This window comes from Seriola lalandi, unplaced genomic scaffold (assembly GCF_002814215.2).
Source record: "Seriola lalandi dorsalis isolate HSWRI2012SDOR001 ecotype SW California unplaced genomic scaffold, Sedor1 jcf7180002054864, whole genome shotgun sequence".
NCBI classification, from domain to species: Eukaryota; Metazoa; Chordata; class Actinopteri; order Carangiformes; family Carangidae; genus Seriola; species Seriola lalandi.
Window position 1 is genome coordinate 1,104,213 of NW_019525417.1, and position 26,856 is coordinate 1,131,068.

General features: G+C 40.1%; 1 protein-coding gene across 1 annotated transcript in view; it reads left to right on the plus strand.

The window, feature by feature from the left end:
• suclg2 (succinate-CoA ligase GDP-forming subunit beta) overlaps nt 1-26,856 on the plus strand; it is an 89,214-nt gene that overhangs the window by 6,807 nt on the left and 55,551 nt on the right. Inside the window, exon 2 of the mRNA XM_023427961.2 lies at nt 14,434-14,575. Coding sequence (XP_023283729.1) covers nt 14,434-14,575 — 142 coding nt within the window. The remainder of the gene's footprint in view (nt 1-14,433; nt 14,576-26,856) is intronic.

The following is a 26,856-nucleotide window of genomic DNA, read 5'->3' on the forward strand; positions in this document are numbered from 1 at the left end:
CTACAACACATTTACTAAAAGGCCTTTGTCTTGTTCTTCTCTTGTTTTTCTGATGCATTATTTTTCTGGGATGCTTTTTTCAGGAAAAAAAAATCCACTGAGACAGGTCATCTCAGATTTTTGTTAGGCAGGGAATACCCTGTGGTTACTAGAATGACAGTCAGTAGGAGGACACAGAGAGTCCTAAAATGATCTCAAAGGCCCCTCTGAAACACTCCTGATAGGAGAAGTTTCTCCTCTTGTTCTTAATGCAGTCATGTAGGCTACATCAGTGCAGATTTACAATGTTCTCATGAATGTACCTGCTTAAAATTGTGCTTTCACCTCAGAAGTGTTGAGAGCTTTTCTTTATTTTTATACTCTTTATGAATCAATCCTGGATCTGCGTATTGAAATTTTCCCTTAATGGAGCCACACTATGTTTACTAATAGCCAATGTGTGAGTGGGATTGAGTCTTGTGCTCAAGGTATATTCTGAATCCCTCCAGTTCTTTACTGCCTTAATGCAGCTCTTCATGGTGGATGTAAAAGCTTTACAAGCGAATTTAGAAACAGCTGGAATAAAACACCATAAGCTAATATGTTGCTTTTTTATTGACTTCTGAAAGGTGGTGAATGATGAAAACTTGTTCAGGTGTCTTATAAGGTATCGATTTGGCTCATGCAGCAGGAATTACTTTGCATGTGTCTTCCACGTCATCAGTTAGAGCAGTCTCCAATGCGCCTGCTACTGTTATTCCTCTTACAGATGTTGTCACTTCTTATTCACACCTTGAACATTTGTTCAAACGAAGGAAAAAATTAAATATTCAAACTCTAACAACTTGTTTGATATCAAGTGTGCAGTCCATAAACGCATCTGAGTGTTTGAAGTAGTTTGCTTTGTGGTCCAACAGAGGGTAGAGATGCACCAATTTCAGTTTTCTTGAACAATTCCAGTTTTCTTTCTAAGAACTATAATTGACAGCTATGTGACTGCTTTCTGGTTACAGCTCGTCACATTTCGGACCGCACATCATCGATGGATGATTATTAATATTGATGGCTATTATTCAAGGCCCAGTAGCAATGCTTGTGGTGTGGACACACATGCATGCAGCAGCAATTCAGCGAGGTAGCCGTCATGCACAGGCACTAGTTTTACCCTCTTTGCCTTTGCTAGCGTCTTGGAATTGTACATGATGGTGTTTTAAGTGTCTTTAAGTTTATTGTTCCGAATGTTTTTGTGGTTGTTCCTCCACGGCTTACTTTGGCTCTACAGGTGGGCTATTAGAAATTGCAAGTTTTGTGTCTTCTTCACGGAACTTCCACACCGATGGTATGTTGTGTGAATCTGTGTCTAAATCCATATGTAGCTGAGTCTGTGCTGTTGGGTGCATGATGTGAACCATTGTGTGGTGCATGAGTGTAGATTTGACCAGCACAGAATCAGATATCTGAGACTGATTGGCCAATCACCAGCAGGTCACTCTGATCATCTCTAATGGAGGCTATCCAAGAAAAGTTGACAAATTTGGAGTTCCAAATATGTGGTAGACTCTACAGTACAAGTCTAGGCTATATAGCATCATAAATACCCGAATCAACACAGTTTAAAAACAAAAAACATTATACTGCATGGTGCAATTGTCAGCACTGAGGTTCTGGGTTTGAGTCTGTGTAGAGTCTGCATATTCTCCCTGTGCCTTCATGGATTTACTATTTTCTGATTGCAGTTCAGAGACATGCAGATTAGCTTAATTGGTGACTCTGCCACCAAGCCATAGGTGCGAGTGTCAGGATGAATGGTTGTCTGTATCCATGTATCAGCCCTGTGATAAACTGGCATCCTGTCCATGGTGTACCTTGCCTCTCACCCAATGTCAGCTGGGATTGCTCCAGCCCTTCAGTGCCCCTCTAAAGTATAAGTGAGTGTAGTTAATGCAAAAATAAACAGGAAGGGAAACAAAGATTATAGTTTTATACTTTTTGTGGGGCTTAATAATTTGAGTACTTGTTATCAGTATTGCTGCAGGTTAAATTTGTGTCAGTGGATAAATCAACTTATCTTTTCACCTCTACATGTAGGCGTTTGTGATCTTGTATCCAGCCACTGTCTTTACATTTTGTAATATACGTGAAATTAACATCATAGTCATTTTAAAGGTTTAATTTAATATTGATATATATCACAAAATGCCTTACACATGCACAATCACATGCTGAGTAATCAAATTAATCTTTGCAGTTAACTACTTGTCATGCAGTGTGTAATGATTACATGTATTCATAATTAATTATTAGCGAACATAACCAGAGCACCACACCAGCCTGTATGAACTTTGTGGTATTACTGAAAGATAGCCTGAGCTGGATTGTCAAAGCCACAGTGCTGATGTCCTTAGTTAGATAAATAGCCTGTGTTCAGAGCTAATGTTCCCTTAGTGTTACAACTGCCAGGGCAGAATCACATCTTCACTCACTATTCGCTGGATCCTGTCTGGTTTCACTGCCATTCAAGAAACAAATGCGTTTTTTAACCTGCGATGTCAACCCTTTGAATTTTTGAGTGACAGATTGACGAGCAGCACGGCATCGACTGGCTGCTGTTTATGGGCCTGATCAAAGGTGATTGCCTGCTTTGTAACCTTCCCCTGTAAATTAAGGCTTATGGCTCTAATAAATTTCCAAGGGAGCCAGAACCACTCTGTCAGATGGTGACTTTTTGACATTGTTCCACTCTCTCTTAGTGATAAAGACAACTGCTTTAAATTAGCCCTAGGATATTGACTCCTTAAGTTTAACAGAAGGGCAAACGACAGAGTAGTGGCATGTCTTGAAATGACTTTGGAAAGTGCCAAGATCAGACATCCTCAATGTGATGACACTTCTCATAACAAGTGTGGTTTGACATTGTGCATGCTGCTCTCAACCAAAAATGAGACTGCACAATTTTGTGCCTCTTAGGAGGAGTCCTGATGTTGCATGATGCTGTGCTGAATACCATATGGACCAGCTAAAGAAGTGTTGTTCGAGTATCGTTGACTATACCAAGATTTTGTCCTTCAATGCCACTCGTGGATTAGTACAGCTGAGACAGGGACTTGGCAACCTGATGCAGCTGCTGCCATAGCACTGTCTGTCCTCTGTATGCCTTTGTGTGAGGGTAACGCCACTCTGGGTGCTCTGTGAAGAGAGTGGCCGTATGGTGACATAGTTTATTCAGCACATTTTAATGTTCCAGCTATTCCTCTGTTCTTTTTTTAACTTGTGCGTGTCAACACAATTTAGTTGTAGGAAATGTCTCTGTGAGTTGTTGTCTTGAGGTTTGTTTACCTACTTTACTGCTATAGAATTTGCATTTACCTTAACATTAAGCCACTACATAGTTTGTGGTCAAATCGTGTTAACATACTGCATCATTTATTAATGCTGGATTTTGTTAAAGAAAACCCATTGTGTTTCTGCCTCTTCTTCTTCTTCTTTAAACTTCTTCTTCTCTCTGTCTGTGGCAGCCCCAAGGTATGTTTGGCTTGCTGATTGGAGATCACTACAGTGAGGCTTTTGACCAAGTTTCATGTCTGTGCGTCAAGTGCTATAGCACCACTAACAGGTCAAAGTTGGAGGTGTGTTCAGTGTTCATGCCTGTAAGTTTTGAACTGCATGTCCAGTAATTTCCGCCATATTAGGTTTCGCTATTTCACAGACAAACTTTGTCCAGTCTACACTAAAATTGGCCCAGATACTCTTCAGACCAAGCCTCACAAAGGTTATCGCCTGTTTTTTTTTTTTTTTTAATTTAAAAAAAAAAAAAAAAATTTCGACAATGGAAGTGAAGTCATATCTGAGCAACGCTCATGTATGACAACTAAACTTTGTACACAGACTATGGTCCCCATCAAGAAATCAGGTGTCCTTTGGCCTCTAGGGGGCAATGAGATAAAGCAAATTGCATTTTGCCTCTTGACTGCTGATGCATTTTCCTTAAAATCTAAATTTTTGTGTCTGATCTTAACCAAAATTGATACAGATTTACTTCAAACCAAGCCTGAAAAAATTTGAATAATAATCTTTAATAAACTGACATGAAACTTGATGCGAGTGCTTACAACAATGCCCTTTAATAACATCATGTTTCTGTGGTAGTGCTTGGCTGCTTGGCCCCCACATCCCTGCTTGCAGCTATATTTTTGTCACTGTGTCAATTGCTTTGAGTTTTACTAACATATACCAGGGAAACATTAAGTGTTTTAAAACATGATTTAGGCTAAATATCAGTTTAAGGAGACAATATAAGCATATATGATTGATGAGACTGCAGATTTCAAGGGTTGCATGAATTTTGCATGCCCTGTATCTGTGGATTATTTTCTATTTCAAAGGCAATTTTTTTATTTTTATTTAATAATTTAATTTGTGGCAAACTTGCAATGACTGTAATCCTCTATTTACATTCATAATGTTGTCTCTATTTCTTTTGAAGGCCTTGATCACTTATAATACAGTAACATCCAGTACACCATGCTTTATTTATCAAATGTTCCCTCTGCTTTACCAGAAGTAACCTCAGACAACAGCCTGCTTGATTTTGATGTACTTGAAACTAACACTGATTTGCACCTCACTACGTGAGCATTCCCAAAGTTAGAAACTTTGATCAAAACATTAATCAAAAGCACCACAAGGATCTGACTGAAGGTAGGACTTTTGTTTTTGGCTTAAAACAAGAAGCCCTTTTTTTAAGAAAGGAAAAAAAGTCAGTATCCACCCCTGCTAAAGTATTGCCGTGACATTTTGTGATCACTCGCTGAATGTCAAGACTCTTGCTGCAAGCCTGCTGAAAGCAAAATTCTTCCACGGAATAAGTGCTTCCTCAGTATGACTTCAGCTTCTTTCTCCTCTGTCATGTTTGAATTTTGTAATAAAAGTTTTTGCTCAGAAGCGAGTGCAGTTGCAAGGGTGTAAAAACACAATCGAGACTATTATTAGAGTGGTGTTACATTAACAATGTCATCATGGATTTAGCAATGGCATACTTTAACCTCCTGTAAATTAATGTGTCCCTGACCTAAAGGAAAAGCCAGGTACTAATTCTTTTGAGAGTGCTCCGATCAGGATTTCTGGGGGCCAATCACCCATCACTAGAGGCAGTATCAGATGATACCGATCATGAATCACAGGGTCTATTTGAAGCCTTCTATTTATCATGTAGCATTATTTATTTATTCATTTAACTATTCTTTACATCATTGTATATTAAGAATGAATCTTTTCAGGTCTAAGCCATCTTTTGCTATTTTAGAAACTACCTCTGGTGTTTTGACAGTGAGCCAAGTGCTTTGTGCATATTTTAAGAAAAACTTGTTAAAAGAGAAAGAGAAAGGAGACAGACCTTTAGCTGAGGTATAGTTACTGAAGTGAAAGCTTACAATCAAGTTTCCACGTTTTAAGTAATTTTCTTTTTGTGTTCAGTAACATTAGTGCTACAGAGACATCCTATCCATTTTGATTTGCAGAATGAATGAGACCTGTTCCCTAAATGTCTTTTTTCTGCTGATCTCCATATATAAATAGAGAATATTGCTGTATATCATTGTCACCACTCTCTCTTGCCACTGCGTACCACTTCTCTTCTCTTGGATACATTCATGAGAAAGATCTTGAGTGCTTTTGTGTGTAGAAGAGTTTGCAGTGAATACTTTATCCCAACTTGGACTCATGTCAGAAGATACAACTTTGGTTTTGCCACAGTGTCTTTTCGCCAGTGTGCACAGCGCATCCCATGTGTGTCTATTCTTGTCTTCTTTTCATGTGTGTATTAAGAATAAGTAGAGCAGTAGTTAGATAGAAAGAATGGGTAGGGTTGTCTCTAGAGTGCTGCTGATGATAATTACTGTAGAGAGAGTGTCTCAGGGGACTGGAGGCCAGCTGCTTGCTTGCCTGCCTGCTCTGCTGCCACACTGCCATCCGCCACTTAATGCATTCTTCCAGGGCAGACATGTTGCACTTGGATTATTCCTCTCCTGTCAAGACCTCAGCAGTATCATGATTTGACTATTTGATAGCATTAAGCAGGACTAGGAGTGACTGAAACCATAATTGTAGTCATGATTAGTCTATGATGATTAAGTGTTTTCTACAGGAGCGACTTCCTTACAATATAGCTCCTCTTAAAGTGGCAAATCGATATGTATTATAATATTCTATAAGACAACACAGAGTGGCACAGTTGGAGGAGCCAGTTGCCAATTTTAAACTTTTCTTTTAGTGTTATTCTGCTCCTTTATTCATGTTCCTCAACACTGAAACACTCATGGGAGTATCCTTGGTGATTTCTAATAAATGGACTTCACTTACATAGTGCTTTTGTAGTTTTATCGACCACTCCGAGTGCACATCACATCCATACATGCACTGGAACACAACTTGGGGTTCAGTATCTTGCCCAAGGACACTTCAACATGCAGAGGCGGAGCTGCGGATCGAACAACTGCTTAGTTGACTACCCACTCTATCTCCCGAGCGACAGCCGCCCACAAATAATACTTTACAACATACACAATAATATTACTTTATAGGGATGCCCCGATTGATCGGCCGATTTTCATTATCAATATGTGATCGGTAGATGGGCAAATTATGCTCCTAGTCACCGATCACCTTAAAACCAATCGCAGGCCCCGGCCTAATTTAACCCCTGGCTCTGGCAAAATTTAATTTGATTACCATTTTGTTCTCCTGAAAAGAAGAGGGGAGGGGCTCAGTTCCAGCAGGTTTTGTGCTTAAACTGCAGGAGTTTAAGCTTAAATTGCGTTGACTTAGTAACAAGTTTAGAGTTGTCTGCAATCAATGGACCACATTGCTTAGACTACGCACCCAACATAGCATTGCCCTCGTACCGCAACCATGGGTACTGAGTTAGCCCAGTTTCTCTGTCTGTCCCTGTCTGCGCCTGCATTCTGATGAGAGGTCATGTGGTCAGACCGAGCGAGCCATTGAAGGGAAGAAAAACCAAAACCTTCAGCTATAATGCAGTACATGCAAGGCACCAAAACAGCCTAATGAATAATAATCATGCAACGACCAGGTGTAATTTTAACTCGCACACTCACAAAAAATTGTCACATATGCATAGATGTGATAAATGTGATTGTGGCATCCCTAATACTTTATACAGTATTGGTTAATGGTTTTCTAGTTTTATTTGACCTTATCTTAGCTAATGAGAAGTTCAGTTTTAGGATGGCAAATCGCTGTGATCACTATGGTACCCACGAGCGTCAGCTGCTATGCTATGGGGATGAAGCCAGTCAGATGCAAGAATCTGAGCTATAGCAGATTCAGAATGGTTGGTTATTGCAAAACTACACTATAATTGATGAATCCCACTGACCTGGAGTCTAAAAGTGGATTGATTTAAACTTTTGAGTTTGTTATCTGGTTTCTACCACGTGTAATCCTTAGCTTCAGATCACCATTAGTTGCGCATGAAACAGAGCTCTGTGATAGGATGTTTCTTACCAAAATGCCCATTGGGAATCAGAGTTGGCCTATCTCCTCACATTTTTATGTCCACAGGCTTGTACCACAGACTTTTTTTTTTTATCAAAGAACTGCAGATTTTCTCTTTGTTTGAAGATTTTCTGGGCATTTTATGCCTTTATTTGAAAATAGACAGGAGAAAGTTGACAGCAATTGAGGGGAGAAAGACGAGATAAGACGTTCAACAGAGGTCCCCAGCTAAAATCCAACAGAGAATATAGTAATCATAGTATTTAGTATGTGTCTTAACCATAAATCTACCACAACACCCCAGAGTGAGAGATTTTCTAACACAGGTATTTATATTTTTTACTGATGAATATAATGATCACTTTATGTTGTCTCTTTGAAAATAAACAGAATTTTTACTTCAAAAACAGTGGATTCCTGAAATATCTCCTCACACTTTGCATCATTATAGCAAATCTTTATCATTCAGTACGTTCCCTTTTAATGATATTTTAAGAAATAATTCTTATAATTCAAGATGCTGTGTGCTGCACTGTTTGGGGGCTCAGATCTATTTTTATAAATAATGAGAATATCTCTTCCAGAATATGTTGGCAGGTAAAGCAACAGGTTGCCTCCTGTTTTGTTACTCATTGTTTACCTCTGAATGGTGTCGAACCAGATGTGCCTGCATGCTGGTTGTATTACAGCATTGCTTGACTTTACCATGACAGATTTCACAAACAGCTGTGGTAATATAAAGCCTCACTTCATCATTTTAATTAGGATTTGCAGTAGTCAAGAATACCTACGCATGTCAAAAAGTCTTTGTAGAGCAGTAGGAGGGTAGTAAACAATACAAAAAAAGAACTGCTGTTGTCATTCATTGCTCATTAATAACTGAGTTTCAGGCATCAGGCTGACATCAGAGCATAATGAAGAACGCTCACATGAGAAAAAGTGATTCACACATAGGTGGAGTTCAAAGAGTTCACTAATACAGCTAATCATGTGTCATTATTCACATCACAAATAATGGAAGTTAGGTAAAATAGACAAAGTCAACATCATCCTTTAATACCAGTCAACAGTTATAGTATTTACCATATAGTAAGTTTAAAGATTTACGTAGGCAATAAGTTCTTAATTCATCATTCATGAAGTTTGAATGAATCGCTCATTATTATTATTATTATCCATATTCTGGTAGTATGACCTGGAAGTGAATGTGTTGTTCCAGCCAGGTTCCATTTAATGCACTTTGAAGGTAGTTAAAAAAAAAAAAAAGGAAAAACAATTACATGCCTCAAATATGCTGACTATAAATATTGATTCTGAATTTATTATGGTGTATTAAAAATCATCAAGGAAAAAATTGTAATTTGTTTCTGATGAGATCTTTCTCCTGCATTCACATTGCAGTGTATACCTGCCAGCCTAGTGGGGCAGTGTGGTTTGCTTTAGTTAGTTAGTCAGGTAGCTCAGTTGTTACCAATGTGGAAAATTGTCTTCAGCTTCAGTACTCAAGCTATAAATTGAAAAACAAGAAATTTGGAAATATAATAAATGTAACACCATCAAAACATAGCGATATTATTACACTTAAGGTCTAATTATAAATAAAGAATTCATTGTAAAATATAGAGGGCTAGGGTTAAAATGAATTTCAGTGCCATCACGATTGCTAATTACATATTAAATGATTAAGTACCGAGGTAAATTCTCAAAATGTCTGTACAAAGGGAGGGAAAGATTATATAATAACATTATTCTTTATATTTCAGCCGCTAATTGTTTTTTCATATCTTTGTAGATATGTACTAATGTTAAACTTGTTTGAAGTGATAGATGATATGAAGATAACAGGATGTAAATTACTCAAACTAGGTTACAATGGCCACAGAGGTCATTAACGAAACTGCAGCCTGAATAACAAGTTACATAACAAACCAGTTTTTATCAGTCAGGCCCCAGAAATTTTCTAAATGCCTTTTTGAGGTACATATGGCAGTGTCTGCCTGACTTCCTTTTTGGTTTTACTGTAAAGCACTTTGTAACCCTGTCAAGAAAAGTGCTATTTAAGAAAAGTTTATTATTACCAATATATTATCATGATTATATCCACTTATAGGCAACGTTGTGGTCAATACATCACGTGACTAGTGCCATGCAGGCTAGTGGCTTCAGAAAGTATTCTTTTATTGTGTTGTAGATTTAATTTTAAATTGATTAAATTGTCATTTTTGTCTAGAAGGGACCTGGTCGTGGATGTGACCAAGAACACAACAGTTGCCCTAACAGAGCTTCAGGAGTCCTCTGCAGAGATGGAAGAACCTGCTGAAATGACATCCATCTCAGCAACACTCCATCAAATCAGGCCTTTATGTCGTGAGATGGAAGCCACTTTGAGTAAAAGTAATCTAAGAGAAAGAGGATAAAGATGCTCTTGTCTGAAGGGAAAATAATTGAACCCTTTGGGCAGACACCTATACTATGTGTGGATAACACCAGGCACAGCTCATCACCTGGATGATATCATCCCTACAGTGAAGCATGATGGTGCCAACATACAGTATGCTATGTAGGTGCTTCTTAGTGGCAGGAACAGAGAGACTGGCTGCATTCATCCTTCCCTAAATTCTGATTAAAGTACTGAATTAAAGCTCTGAATATTTCATACTAATTTTCAGTAGATTTTGGTGTATGATTTTTGATCTGCACAAAGTTCTTAACACATTTTCACTTTGTTGTTATGGGTTGCTGAGTGTAGATTGATGAGCAAAAATGTCAGTTTCATCCATTTCAATCCACACAGATTATCCCTGTGTCTGGTACATACTAAAAAGTGCCCTAGGTTCCTTTCCATTCTCTGGTGTTTTGCCCAAAGGTAACTGTCAGTGCCTGGAGGGACACCTCCAGCCGCATTTGACTTCTCCCGTAAGCAGCAGCTGTTATTTTGGGAACTCTGCCTTCTTCCTTTCCTCTCTTACCCTCACTCCTCCTGTATTTGGGAGACAGGGGAGCCATTTCAATTGAGGTCTGATAATGTATTTGCATTAGATTACCAGTAAACTGGTTTGGGAAGGGCATGAGTTTTGACTCTTTCTCTACAAAGGCACGTCCATATTTTAGCAGGAATTGAGATGAACGTATTCTTGTCCTTTTAGACCATGTGACTTCAGGTCACATTATTGTCATTTTACAATACTCCCATGTCTGTCCATGTTTTTTCATATGAGTCTGTGTATTGCAGTAATGTTCCTTTAGTCATTGTTTCCTGTATTCTCAACCTTATTGGGACTTTTCCTGTATTGACAAAAATGGTTTCACTTGTGCTTGAAATGGATCTTTTGTGATCCTATGTACCAAATTTACCAAACTTTTGTTAAAATTTCCAAGCTATAAGTTATAAATAATTGTTAGTCGTGCTGGAGACTACAGCAGGCAGGGGGATTTATGCTTCTATTGTTATCTTGAACCTCTCAGTTTCTCCAAAAGTGAAGCCAAAAGTGACGTCACTGGTGGATTGTTATCTCCAACACAAAGTTGTTGTATGAGTTTCACATGCAAATATTGAACCAGTAGAGTTGCGATTGACTCTGGAGAGTGGCATTGCTATTATAGGCACCAATGTGTCCCCATCAGTCTTCGAATACTTTCCACACTTTATCAACATCTGATCGCAGTGCAGACTTGACCATAGTTTGATATTTTTTGGTTGTTTGGAAAAAATTTTATCCGAATGGTTGGATGTGCTAGTTAATATGTCTCAATGTGATCTGATAATACCTGCTGTTGAAAAGATGTGTAAAAGGTGTGGGTCCTATGACAGTTTCTTTAGTCAAATGTAGACCAAAAGATGGACTGACAGAAGGAGATAGACGTGCATCATGCTCGCTATGCTGATCCTCCCAAGGCGAACAGTTTGAATGGCAAGGGAAGGGGATGTTTTAAGAGTGGAGGCCCTGCAGGTATCTGACAGCAGTCAAATGAGTCCACAAAACAGAGGAAACCTGTTCTGCAGCTTGGCTTTTTAAGGCTGTGTGGATGGGTTCCGCTGAAATGAACACGTAGGAATAAGCGACAGGCAGAAGAAGAGTAAATGCTTTAAGTCTTCCACACCAGCCAAGTTTTTCCGAGATAGGCAGACAGAAACGACAGTTACATTTTATCCAAATTCATTTGAATTTTTCTTAAATTCTTTTCTAATTCCTGACCATGTGCAAACTTGCACTTTTACATGTACATATCGTGTGTATTGTGTATATTGTATTTATTAGTGTATATTTGGTATATTTTTGTTGTATATTTCCATAGATGTTTTATTCTATAGATGTTTATTTTCTGCTGTGGTAAATTAATTTCCCAGTTGTGGGATAAATAAAGTTAATCTAATCTAATCTAATAATTTTTCCTATATATATATATATATATATATATATATATTTTTTTTTTTTTAATTTATTTTTTTACATTCATTCTTTTGTTATTCATGTTGCTTTTCAGATCTTTATGCAATTCATATATTGACCTGCCTTTGAACCCAGACTGCTGGGAGAGAGTCACATCATCAGCATCGGCTGCTATAGAGTGCTACTATGGAGGATAAACTGGAAAGCATAGCACTACATGTAAACATACAAACTGCAATAACTGAAACATATGGTATCATAGACGAGACTGCAGAGGTGACCCTCACATGCCCCTCATTACTGTATTCATTTATGCAAGAGAAGAGGCCAATATGGATCAACATGTACTATTCGCCCAGAAAACAACCCATTTTGGCTCTAATGAAGTCTGCTGACAGACTCTCATGAGAGTTGGAGTGGAGAAAGCATGCTAATACAGTGTACTGTGGCACACAGAGGGTTGGTTTTGGCATGGATTGTGGATTGGTTTTGCTTTCAGAGGCCCATTGACTGTTGACTGTGCTTAGTTTTAGATTTAAAAAAATAAAAGGTTTGACTTGGCTTTCCCAATTAGAGCAACCATCCCAAGCTCATTAGCCTTTAATCATGAATAACCACTAAGGGTTAGTGGGGGTTACATTTTGCTCCCTCCATGATGTGCACAGTTTTCTTTTTTTTCTTTTTTTTTTGGTTCCTACTGTGTGAGAAAATCTTCTTAAAAAAATGTTTGATTTGCTTGATCAGCTCGTCTTTCATCATCTATACAGTGGTTTAATTTAAAATAAAAGTAAGTGAAAAGTAAATGAAAAATTAAATATATCCTTTCACCCTGATACTGGTACTGCGTTAGCTATGGTGATTGAAAGTAGTATCTACTTTTTCTTCTTCACTGGCTCAGTTGGTCTCTCCCTGCAGCCTGCACTCTCACCATCAGTTGTGTGTGTCGGGACCTCTCGTTGGCTCTCCCTCTCCACCAGCCTCCTCCTCTCTCTCCTCATTTTGTTTTTTTTTTTTTTTTTTTTTTTTTTTTGGAAATAATCAGCTATAGACTGCTTCATCTTTGGAACATGGGAACAGCTAAATTCATCATCAGTGTGCGTGTTCAGCCAGAGAGAGTGCAGGTAAAGAGAGAGACCGACTGAGTCAGTGAGAAAGAAAAGAGTACGCAGTGGCACCAAAACAAAGCCTAATGATCATCAAGCACTTGCACAGTTGCCACATTCAATTTTAATATTAAAAAACTGTTGCATATGCAGCCGTTTTGGTCGCAGTCTGGAGCCCTGTGTTTGAGCGAAATAATTCCACTTACGACTGCCATCATTTTTGTCAGGCAGTTTAAAAGGACTCCGATTCAATTTCAAGGTGTGGTGCGCTGCTTGATTCTATTGCCATATTTTAGTTGTGCCCGTCCCCACAGTAATGTATTTTTCCTACTGTTGGGTATAGAACCAACCTGGAGCAGCTGGCTACTTCTTTTAAAAACTGGTGATGACTGTTAAGAGCAGATTATTGACTGTGCAGACTTGAGCACAGCTGGTGGGATGGAGCACTTGATTTTGCTGCATTGATGTAGTATTGAAAGTTTATTACTAAGAATATTCTGGTGGTATATAATATGGTGACATATGCCAGCAACATACTCTACAACATCTTAATGATGACAAGATACCATTATCTTCTACATTATGATATGCACATGCCCCTTATGTTCATGCAGGTGTCCTGAATAACTAATGTCTTGTTTAGCCGTGACAGATGTAACAGCTTAGGTCAGTTTAACTTGACTTAGTCTGCAACATAATGTGGTGCGATCCCGATGTTATTATCATGTTAGTTTTATCCTCACTGGGTAAAGAAATATACACACTGAACCATCATTTACATGCTGAACCATAATTTACCTCGCAGTCCTTGTTTTCCCTTTACTTTATTGGCCTTTCTCTTAACGACTCCCTGAAGATCTTTCCTGTGAAAACATTTGCATGCGCGCACACACACACACACACACACACACACACACACACACACACACACACACACACACACACACACCCATGGTAGTGTGGGCTGGTGCAGGGGGAGTCTCCAACTCTAACACAGCCTCTGTCTCTCCGTCACATTAAAAAGTCAATTTTTTTTAATAGCAACAACAGCTGGAGCTGACAGGGCCCATGTCTGCTGATGGAGCAAACAGCTTCTGAGCTGTCCTGCAGCTCAGGCCAGGCTGCCTGCCTCATTACAGGAAAAGGAGACAGAGAAAGGTGGTAAGAGGGGGGAGACAAGGAGGAGCAAAGAGGAGAAAGGAAGTAGCCTGTGCACTCAGGCAGGTGTGAGACATGTTTTGGTGTTGTGTGATGTAAAACACCTTAGCAGAGAGCGCACAGGCTTGGGGAGATGTTGAGCTGAAGAGGAGAAATTGTGATCATTAGGTATGATGGAAACCTCGAGATGGGTACCTTATAGCAATGTGTTAACTCTCTTTTACTTAAAAGTCAGACTCACTCATTCTGCCTCCCTCCTTCCATTCCCCTTCCATTCCCTTCTTCCTCAGTGCACCTGGTTGAGTCCCAGGAGATGGCTGAATCTGCAAGAGTACCAGAGCAAGAAGCTGATGCAAGAGAGTGGCGTCGCTGTCCAGCGCTTCTATGTGGCTGACACGGCTTCTGAGGCTCTGGAGGCTGCAAAGAGACTCGGTGAGTAGAGCACACACAGACACAGACACAGACAGACACACACACACACACACACACACACACACACACACACACACACACACACACACACAATCATCCAGTTCACCTTCCTCTGCAAAGAAAGGAGCAGCATTCCTCAGTAGGAATGGAAATTGCTCGATACTGGTGTCAGTAAGATATCTTCAAATCAATAAGTCAAGGTAATGATGCTATAAACAGTCCTTTCATTAATACATTGTGTTGTAGAATATTTACTTTGAGGAAATTCTTTATTTCCTTTGTTTTCTGTTAATCCTTTTTGATTATTTAACACAGTTAGCTCAACTTCTGAAACAACAGTGTTTAATGTTGTTGTAGCACTAGCAGCCACAACCTACATACAGGAAATATATGATCCAGGATAGACTTTTATTTGAAACTATTTTGAAATGACGTGATGGTGATCTGAGTTCTTTGATGACATTGCAATGAGTAGAAATGGTCTCATCATTGCTGTACTGCAATGCAACAAGCTCTTTGCTCCTGCAACACGAGGTGTGTTGAAATACATAGAAAGTTATTTGTACCGTAAACATTTTTTTTTCATTCTTTATTACTTTAGTGTTGATAATGATTTAGATCTTGAGTAAACTGTGATTTGGATGTAATTGCTGTGTACTTGTGCTGCTGTACGCTGTGAAACTTTGACAGGCCTATTTGTGCAGCATTGCTCTTCGGCCCTGCCACAGCACGTGCAGATGCCTGTGGTTAATCAGGGCTGAAGTTTTATCAAGTTTAATCGCATCTTTACGTGTTTGCTTATGTGTGGTGAGCCTGTATTTGTTGAGCTTAGTGGTTGTGCCTACTCAGTTTTTCATCATGGCACTCATCCGCGCTAATTTTTTTCACAACCTCTCGTGTTCAGCTTCTCACGCTTTGCTTTTTTTTTTTTTTTTTTTTTTTTTTTTTTTTTTGTAATTTATTTATTTTTAATCCTTGGTTAGAATTGGGGTTTTGCCCCCAGACACTCGCTCAGAGCCATGTAAGGAAGTGACTGGAACTCTAATTTTATTCTTGTAGCACAAATCTTCACAAATGCATTTTACTTGCATGAGCAAAGATGATTTAACACACATTTATATGCACCCACACATAGCCTTCGCTTCCATTCCCTACCTTCCTTGTTCTACTTTCTTCCCACACACCAAACTGCCCAACACATACAGTGTATATTTCCACCCTCAGATTTATATTTTATTCAGTGTCCTCTCCAACTACAGCAGTGCCTTTCTGATAGTGTATCCAGGTTGGTTGTCAACCATGAGATTCGACTCTTACTGCTGCCTTTAGGCTCCAGCGCCCGGGGCGCTGCTTTCAGTGGCCCTGGTTACGATGCGGACAAAGATAAACTGAATAGGAGGAATAGGATATATATTTTCATGACAGTACCTATATTGCTTTGTAGGGGAAGAAATGGAGAGACAGAAAACTCAGGACAGACGAGTTAGAAGGGAATAGACAGCTTAATAAAACCCAGGCTGACCTCAAGGGTCGATTTACTTACAACTCAGGATTGTCAGTGCTTTTTTAGATGCTAAAAAGTCAGATAACATTTGTACATGAAACAACATCATGGTGCTGCATTGAAGTTTTGTACTGGCAACAGAAAGGTGGTTGTGGGTTATTTTAATATGTATTTCAGGTCATCTCTATGTTGAACTGCAAAATATGTGCAGAGGGAAAAGATGGCTGAAAGTGATTTATCATTGCAGATTGTCCACCGCAGTAGGGGTAATTGCATGACTGCAGTTATGAAATATTTTTATTGGTCTCTTCAACCAATATTTCAACCCCAGTAGCAGAGAAGTTCCACTTTCTTTTGCACTTCATTGCTTTCCATAAATGGACAAGACACGTGTTAAAAAGCCAAGCATCCAGTCTTAATTAGTAGCAATGCATTCAAGTTAACTCCACTGTGGCTGTGACCACTCATATCATGAGTGTTAGTAAATACCCAGCTAAATTGAAAACACGTGCCAACGCACATTATTGCAGCTCTGACACTAATTTGCGCTTGGCTTAGTAAATCAACCCCTTTGTTCCCATAGTGTAATTCACACAGCTGCTTTATCGTCTTATCTCTATTTATGCACTAAGTTTTTGGTCAGTGTCCATGTACGTGTGTGTTTATTTCTCACACTTTTTGTATCCTGTGACCGCTGCTGGCTCACTAAAGCATGCATGAGAGCATCCCCCGATGCTTCATTTCATCAGATGCACAATGTGTCTGTGTATGGCTCACTCTTGGGCTATGTTAGGTCATACATTAATGTGATAGAGAGTGAGAGAAAGAGGGAGATCAGTAACCTCTTAAGTTAAGATCTGTTGAGCTGAAATGCAAACTGAGGCTGCCAAGCGCTGACTCCCAGGGGGAGTCAGTGTGTGAAGCCAGCTCTGGACGAAGCTCGGTCTCATGGCTTTCCACTGGAGAGCACACGGGGTACTGTTTGCAGGGGATGTGTATGGTTGGCGTATCTGAAGTGACCAGGAGCAAATGGATTTCTGGGTGGTGCTGATATCCTGCGGTGAGCTCCCGGTTCCCTGCATACACAATGGAGTGAACCAGTCAAGCGTTGAAGCACAGTCACAGATGAATGACATGCGTAGTATAAGTTTGCCCATATGAGCACGCCGACACATAGACACTCACACACATATGCACACCAGCCAGTACTCTCCTCTCCGCTACACTCACTTAACCATCAAGTGGTTAAGTTGACAGTTCAATTGCAGCTATGCTATATAGAAACTCCTCTCGCTCCTCTCATGTACTGCAGAGTGGTCCACCTCTCCTAAAGTGGACACAGATTGATTCGTTCTTTTACCAGTGAGGACAAATAGCTTAATATCTTTCTCCTTCTCTATCAAAACATAAAAAATAAAATATCCGACATGGACCATTGATTCTCTTAAACTTGAATGACAACTCTTAGGGGAGAGTTTACATTGTGGCAGATGGGTGACTCACAACCAGCTAATGGCTTATGGAGAATAGGGTTTGATTTCTGTGGCCCCATACTGGGTGAGCTGCGCAGGGAGTTATCAGAAAGTCCAAAGTTTTCATAATGTGTGCTCCACTGGGACATTGAGAGAATGGCACACTAACGCCTGCTGTCTGTCTAAAACCAATGACCCAGATCCACACACACACATACCCTTTTAATTCTGGTTTTGTGTCTGCGTGTGTATGTGTGTGGCAGCTCAAGCAGCTGTAGGTTTGAAAAATAAACTTTTGGACCTTGAAGTTACACAGCATACATTTAAATGTTTTCTTTTTTGTTGAGTCGTAGTTCTCTCTCAACAGATTTTAGGCATCCAGGTGTCTAGTTCTTTTTTGTGGCTACAGCAGTATGACGATACCTACTCATGCTGCCAAAAATGTGCTACGCTGTTCAGGAGTACAAGAAGTACAAGTAAATGTCTATCGGGCAGAATCAATAACTGATGGGTGTTATGTCTTCCTAAAATGTGACCCGAAAGAGGTCAGAAAAATTAAACCACACATATTTGTGATAGTATGTAGGTTTGTGTGCATGTATAAATATATACATATGTATGTGTGTGTGTGTGTATATATATATATATATATATATATATATATATATATATATATATATACACACACGCATTTGTGTGTGTGATATTCAGACACCTGGTTACTATCTAGCATGGTCACTATCTAGCAGCCTTGATATATCACCAACTCCAGTAATGAATATAGATTTTGTGTTTGCCTTCGAATATATACATATACACATACCTGTGCCCTGCTACAGCCAAAAAGAATGTGATTATGCGGTCCACTTTTTGTGTTGCCACCTGCTTGACAGATGCATCTGTGGAGCAAATCTTGATGGATTTTGAGGCTGAATTCTAAATCAAAACCACATTTTCCCTCCCCTTCCTTGCTGCAAGAGCCCTTCATGTCTGCCATGCCTCCTGCCTCCCCCAGCAATCATTCATTGAAAAAGCAGCAATGGAAGAAAACATTGCTTTGGATTCTTATCTTCTCTGCATGGTGAGCCTGTGTGATGAATGGGAGCAACATATACTTGTGTGTGTATAAACAATTCATATCAGATAAGTTAGGAATATGTTGTCCCTCTTTACTAGTGTCATCTTCCTGAAAGATTGTGTAGCAATCTGTATCTTTGTTTTTTGTTCTCTCCGTCCTGTTTTCAGTTCTTAAAGTTACCTAATTTCTCCCACTCTTCACTCACCTCAGTCTACCTCTGCTGCTCTTTTTCACTTCTTTGTGCTTAGCACAGCTTCACTGCCAGAATGACAATTAACAGAGGTAGGAATCATTTTAATTTATTTTCACCTAGCTATGAATATTCAGTGTAAACAGAGCAGTTTTTATGCATGGCTGTCAAATCTCATGTGTGCTTATTAGAGGCATAGTTAGTTTGATATGTTGGCTTACAGAATAATATGAGCTACCTTGACATTAGCCAGCTCTTTGAAGAGGCAGGTGTGTGCGTGTGTGTGTATGTAGGTGTGCAAATTTGGTTGTGGCTTTGTTGAGGAGACAGAAATAAAGAGATCTATAGGATCCACTCATTTCACAAACACATGTTCATCAGTTTCAATCTGCCATGTATTGCTTTTATATGTCAACATGCTTGAAAGAACTCAGCAATGTAGTTGGCTGAAGTAAACACAAGTTTGCTGCATCAAAAAACTTGAAACATTTTACTGGCCATGCTAAATATAGTTGTTTATTTTTTTCCAGAAAGGAGACACTCGTTTTTGGTTACTGGGATCTTCAAATGCCCTTGAGTCAAGTAAATGAGGTTCAAACTGTGCCTCAGATGATGTGTAAATACATGTAGCTCAAGGCCAAGGACACTGTTGTGTGATTTCAGTCTGCCCATTTAGTCGTCTGCTCCCTGTGGCAGCTCAGACCCCCTCTATGCCTCTGGCCTGTGATCTGCAAATTGAGACCGATATCATAGTGAACCATTAGCTAGCATCTTTCCACACAATGCTGGCTTAAAGTGTATTTTGCCTCAGTGTTAATGCCAGTCTTCACAGGGAGACCTTAGCATCATGTCTTAGTTTCAAATCCAAAGCATGAGGAAAATCTAGAGAAAATGCGTGTTCAGATCATTAACGATTAAAATATCTCATGTCGGCCAAGCAGCAAGCTTCTCACAGCATCACAGGATCTATCAGCCTCATCACAGCCAACCTATTGTGTGATATATTTTGGTGTTGAATTCTGAGTCATCATGTATGTGTGATAATGTTAGTAGACATTTTATTAAAAATTATATTGGATTTTCACATCAATATATGCTACATCATCAAAACCTGCCAGAAAGCATGCAAGGAGTGATGGCATGCACCAGCAAACCAAGGATGGGTGAGATAATTTTATCTCGCTGGATGGAATCTAGTGGAATGGGTTTTCCATTGTGCACTGAAGTGCAGAGGAGACTGCCTGCACAGCAGCCTCCACTGGATGGACTCCCAGACTTATCCACTGCATTTCCCCATCACTAACAGTGTGGAGAGACATGGGATTCACCAGACACAGAGCCAAGGGCATGCTGGAAGGACCCAGCGGCGTAGAGGGCTAGGGCAGCTGTAACTGTGATAGGACAGGCGGGAAGTTCCTGGGCCGTAAAAAAACCTGCATATTTACGCTTTGGTGTGGAGAGGACAGAATACCATTATATTCCAATTCCTCCCTTACTACAGCTGGAGAAACGAGGTTCACGGCAGGTACTGTACCTGCACTTGAATGTATTGCATTTATAGTTCTCTTTTGACCACAGAAGTATGGATCTTAGCCACTGACCAGAAATGAATGGTCAAACACAATGAGTGCAGTGCATTAAAAGGCGATGCTGTAAATCGATGCGGTTCTGCAGTTGTGAAGTATGTGTAGTAAAAAGATAGATGAAAATTTAAAAGTACTGAAAATTGTATGCATGGATAGTATGTTATGGTGAATGTGAAAAAAAAGGTTTAAATTGACTTTTGGATTCAGAGTTTGCAGGGAGTAAACATTCAAAGAAACATATGTCTAAAAAAGGTTAAGTTCTCAGTAGTGGTGATACGTCAGAATAGTTTATTAGTAAGGCTGTGAAAATTTTTTTTTTTTTTTGCTGGGGATGTCAATGGTTCCGCTTTCTCTGGCAGAGTGCAGATAAGCATTTACACCTCCGACTGGGTCTGGCGCTGGTGTATGAGATCATCTAGAGAGTACCATATGCTCCTCCACCAACCCAACACACTGCCTAGCCTGTACCATCTGTCACAGAAACACTCCTCCCCACCATGGGCATCACCACGAGCCGTTCTGAGGACTTCGTTACCCATGTGTGTCGTTTGCATCTCACTCGAGTCCTCCCTCGTACTCCCTCTCTCCCCCACAGGCCAGTCAGGATTTTCTGCTATGCTTCCTCAGTTTATAGTGTTGCATCTGCTTTTTCCATATTAGAGTATTTGAGGGGAATTCACTGTCAGTGTGGCAACTGGAAGGCCCCACCTGTTTGTTGTGGATGGAGACAATTTTAAGCTCTGATGTCTACCACTATTTCAGGGTAGACTTATTCTGTAATGAACATGTTCTGTAGGGCTGTCACTTTTAGTGCGAACTGGAACTACTGTTTGAACATGGGAAATAAGTAAATATTTAATCTGTGATTATCTGTCCAAATCCCAAAAAGCATTAATTCTTCCTATTTTTTTTCTTTTTTTTTTTCATTTTCTGGTTTCCTTAGTCTTCTATGATAGTAAAAAAAAATATCTCTGGGTTTCGGGGTGTTGTTTAGGCAAAACAAGACATGTGAAGATGCCACCTTCAAATGCACACAATAGATTTATCTTTAACTTTATTTGACCATAGTTGATGAAGTGATTTGTACTGCACAATTTCTTTAATATATTCTAAGCTGAAATGTTATGAAATACCTCTCCAAATGTAGTTGTTAATCACTTTGTGGTAAGATGTGCAGTGTAGAATCACACATCACATCACAAATCAAAAAGAAATTCTCAAGCCCTGTCGTGAGCATTGAGTAGTGATATGCGACTGTGGCACATTAGCATCACTCGCGCTTCAGTTCGCCTTCTATGTCATTGTGTCCCAACACTTGCTCAATGATAGAGCCATTATCTTGATAATACTGGCCCTAGATTGGATGTTTTATTAGGGCTATTCCATGCTTCACGGAGCAGTGAATTTGTAAGAAGCAATGCAGTGATATTTTTTCCCATATTGCTTTCCCTCTCTGTGCCTTTTCTCCAATTTTTGCCTACCTGAATTTGGATCACAGTGTTGTATAAGGCCGAGATCCTTTGTCATAAAAATGTATTATGCTCAGCTCTCTGTGTGTGTGATACCAATCCTGTCTCACCATTGACTAAGAAAACAGTTGGACACATTAGCGTTTCAGTAGAGTGTAGAATAGAAGAAAACTAAAGCCGTGTACTCCTTATGGACACATGGGACCTGCTTCCTTGTCAACTAGGGACAGACAAATATATTACTGTCAAACACAGTTAAAACATGGAACATGGCCAGACTTCTACTCACTGCACATCCCCACATCCCCTCCTTTCTCATTCACACTGTCCCCACTGGAGCTGCCTCGTGCACTTCAACACTTCAAGCGCCTTTTAAGACCACTTTCATCTTCCCCCTTCAGAAAATGAGGCAGAGTCTCTGGTGAAAAGCGCTGACAGTAGCAGTTAGTGCTGAAAAGAGTTGGCTCCATCACGACCCTTTCACTTCTGTTTGTGTCTGAAGTGGTGGGGGATACGATGACCCTCTTAGAGCTTTTTGTGTTTGTCTGCGTACGTACACCAGCTGGAGCCCATGTCATGTTCTCTTCTCGTTGGTCTACTGGACAGAGGCCACTGAAGCAGCTGCTCATCTATCGAGGCAACCAATCTTACAATGGGTTCTTCAACTTCAAAAGAATATGCAGGCTCAGTCTTATTATATATTTAGGGATATTGCACTTGTATCATTGCCATCTTCATGCGCTTAGTGCCAGCCATTCCATTTCCATCAGTGAGCAGTTACCATTGCTGTGGTAGCCCGGTTGAACTAGCAGCTGTAACAATAATAAGAGGGCCTGTTTAATGATGTCCATTTCAAATGGGTGAGCTTGTGAGTCATCGTGGGAGGGGAAGTCAATCGGTAACATGATGCCCAAAGAACCTTTGATATATTTTATCAAGTTATACAGCTACACATGGCAAGATAAATTAACTAGCTCATTTCATAATGAGGTAACCACAACAGTGCAACAGAGTGTTTGATGGTTGCAACTTAGATGACTTTAAGGTCGGTGTACTTAGAAAACTTAGTTACACTGGTGGTCCGGTGGACATCCTAAGTCCCAAACACACTTGTCATATGAGGCATCACGTGATGCCACTAGCAATCATCAACAGACTTATGCAGCATATGTAGCTTAATTCATATTATATACAGTTAAGCAAATTTTGGTTGCACCTGTGGATTCAGGAGTTTTAGTGGGGACTATTTTTCATCTTGATTACTCACCTGAATATCAATCTCCCAAGCAATGGCTTGTCAGCCAATTTCTTCTTCAATAATATCTTAGTAATCTGAGGAGCGGGGGATATGGAGGCCAGGATATTGTTTTAGCTCAACAATATGATTCTCTCCATTTATTTTGAGAGCTCTGAGATCACAGATGTTCTCACTTGACAAGAGAAGTCAATACAGCGGTCAGAATGTACCAGCTTAGGGTCAAGAAAAAAATTGACATTGACTCTAAAACAGTGTTTGTCATTTAACCATTCACGGACCACCTAACATTAGCACCCAAACATCCCCAAAACCAATTGGGCCTACTACTTCAACAGTATTGTGGCGAAACTTGCATGGAAGAATGTCAACTGGGAGTTTTAATTATCAACTACCCGCATCAAGTTGTTGCACCTTGCCTGTTGTGTCAGAGGTTTCATTTGATTTTCTGCCAATTGACCTGGTCTTAAGACACCAGTCCATGATCCTGTCTGTGTTTCATAGTTAATAGGCTGCTCATAACTGGTGAAATTTAGCACAGTCCCAGGGCAGGCTACCCATAAGCTATAGCTACATTTCCTTCCAAATATCACACTGATCATTTTTGACGTAAAACATTAAACTGTAAACTGGCGTAGCTACACGAGTAGGTAGTGTAGCAGAACGGTTGGTTACAATGCTGTAATATACACTGTAATACAGCCTATTCAAATAATACTATTAGATCAGCGGTGTGGGCACTATGTGTTTTATACATGTGGGTTTATATGGAAAACCTGTGTTTGAAGTCCTTTTTGTGGCATATTGTGCACTATCGTCTAGTTTGAAGGAAATTCATGATTTGTTGTTACTAAGATTTCGCAAGACAGAGCAAAGAGGCTTGTTTTGATTTGATTGTTTCATGACTTGAGCCTTTGGCTTCCACTTAAACTGAGATTACTTATTTTTACACTACTTTTGCTATTTTGTGTTTGAATGTTTGGTCCGTAGTACATTTTCAGTACTTTATGTCTTTCTGTCAGCTTTACACTGCAAATGTGCAGTTTGCAAGAGGACAAAATGACCTAACTGTAGAACAACAGATTGTTCTAATTCACCTTGCTGCTGCTTGTTCGTTTGTGTGGAATATTTAGCCATTATTGTTGAAGCTTATATATACTTATGAGACTGATCTGGTCTGTGCACAATAATAAAAGAAATTTACTTGACAAATTTACATCCATTAACCATGCTGCTGCTGTTTACATGGCCAGCGTTTGAAACAAGTATTATGTTAATAACTTGGACGTAAATGGGTTGAGGCTCATTTACACAGCTATTAACTGGTAATGTCAAGTCAAAACATCATTGCTCTTTCTTCTGCATTTTACCCACACATCCTGACCTTTACCTTCTCCTGTGCTGAACTCCCTCTCTTTTCAGCCCTCTCATCTCTTATCTCTGTCCGTCTGCTGTTGCTGTCTCCCACTTATCCTCTATCACTCCCTCTGTATTTGTCTGCATTGCCTAGCACCCCTCAACTGATGCCCCACCATCCTGTAAAATAAACATAGTACTAAAGCAGTACCTCCATGTCCTTGTTTGCCACTTTCATCACATCGTAGGGGAAATAAATGAGTCCAGGGAGTTTGCTGGAGCGAGCTGCAGGTATCTGTGGCTCACCACCCCACTCCCTGCAGGGCTTCCGCTGATGGACAGAACATCTCTCGTCCTTTCAGGGGGCTGGCCTGTCACACAGGAAGACAGATGTTAGTCTGCAGTTTTCCTGTCTCCACTACCTGCCAAGATAACACACACCCGATGAGGAGAGAAGATGGGGAGGGGCTGATTTGAAACAGAAGGGTATTAAGATGGCCACAGTGGCCTGCTGACATACACAGCAGCAGCTTCATTCAGAAACACATTCCATGCAGAAACACTTGCGTGCACAGAAATGAGAATCTGCAAAAATACACTTAAACACTTGCAATACAAGAGCTCGGAGACACTGTTTCTCTGGCCTCTCCAAGGACCTGTTGTCATCCCATACACAAGCTGGCTCTTAGGTCTCTCGTTTGGTAAGAAAAAGCCATGCGACTGAAATTGTCTTAACAGCTGTAAATAGGCTTTGCAGGGTAAAGCGGCCTGTCTCTCAAAGAGCTGATTTCTGTAAGCAGCTTAGTGTTTCCACCTCCTCATTACGCACTCTAACCTATTCATGTTGTGGGTGAGACATGGAATTATTTCTCACACATCCCCTCTATCATATTAGGACGATACTAATGTGCCAGAAGAAGTGAACATGTAGCCTATTATTTGTTGTCAGCGTACTCTGCATAAATGCAGCCTACCTAATTGTGTTAGCATGAATTGGAGTTAGGAGTTTAGAGGTTCAGAGATGGAAATCGTAGTAGAGTGAAATGTACAAACACCATTGTGCTTTGTTGTAGAGCGCTCCAGCCATCGGACACGCTTCATTACTCATCAGTGGAAATAGCTTTGCGACCAGTCCTCTTGCCCAGCAGTCTATCAGCAGCAGCAGATGTTGGCGGCTTTTTGAATGGTTTTATCTGCTGTTGTTGATGCTGAACTGATGAAAACCGTTCAGTCAGTAATGAGAAGTGAGGAGCGGCTCATGTCTGTGTAGAGTCTCGGTCACTTATTTAAAAAAATTTTATGGAGATTGTCCACAGTTCTGTGTTGTTTGTAACCAGAGTTGTATTTTGCCAGTTAACTCTCCCGTGATGTGGCTTCATACAAGTAAATTCTTTCGCAGAGGTTTCGTTCCGAGACAAATGATTCTCCCTACAGATGTCCCCCGTGGTCATTTAGCACCCATCGTTCCATAACATCGTTATCATTACCGTCACCCCTCTGGTTGTACGGCAATGAAAAACTCTCCGCCAGAGGTTTGAACTGCACCTCTCTGTCACTGAGAGGAGACCAGAGCCATCTCAGGATGTCATTAGAAGTGCTATCTATCTCTGAAAGCCAGGTGGACTTGTCCTCTAATGAGGACTCAGCTGTCATGTAAGCAGTGACTGGAGGAGGTGTCAAACACAGGTGCCATTGTCAGTCCGGGACACTGATATTCTCCTCCACTGAGTAACACTGAGATGGCATCATTATAGACAGAGACGAACAGGGGGGACAGGGGGATTAACCAGACAAGACAGTGAGATGGTAATGATATATTTACTTGTACAAGTTGAACAAAGAAGTCCAATTGTTGTTATGTTTGACTTTTTTTTGTGTCTACATCGGTTTGTTTGTCCGTTTGTTGTACAAGTCCCAACATTTGGTCATACAGACATGCCACTAGCAAGAGGGCTTCGTAGAGCGTGGGTAGGAATTATCAATGTTTGTTGACTTTTCAACCTCAACTGAACAGGCGAACACATTTAGCTTTAAGAATTCCAAGGCCATTATATGTCAAGGTAGATGAAAAAGTAAAGATTTTATATTCCTATCTTTCCTTCTGGTTCACCTGCCATCACTGCATGACTGAAGAGCCATTTTCTCTGTGACCTTTTCACAGCCTGGCAAAATTGGAAATGGTAAAGGTTTATGGAAAGCTGAACTTGTCCAAGATAATATCAGCTTTACCACTGTGGTTAAACAAAATCTTCACACAAGAAGTCTAAACATTAAACACGACCTGTTCCATTTCTTAGCCCTGCTGGTGCCAAAGTTTAATGAAAAAAATTATGTGTTGGCAAGGCTATTATAGTGAATGTTGCACGGAAAA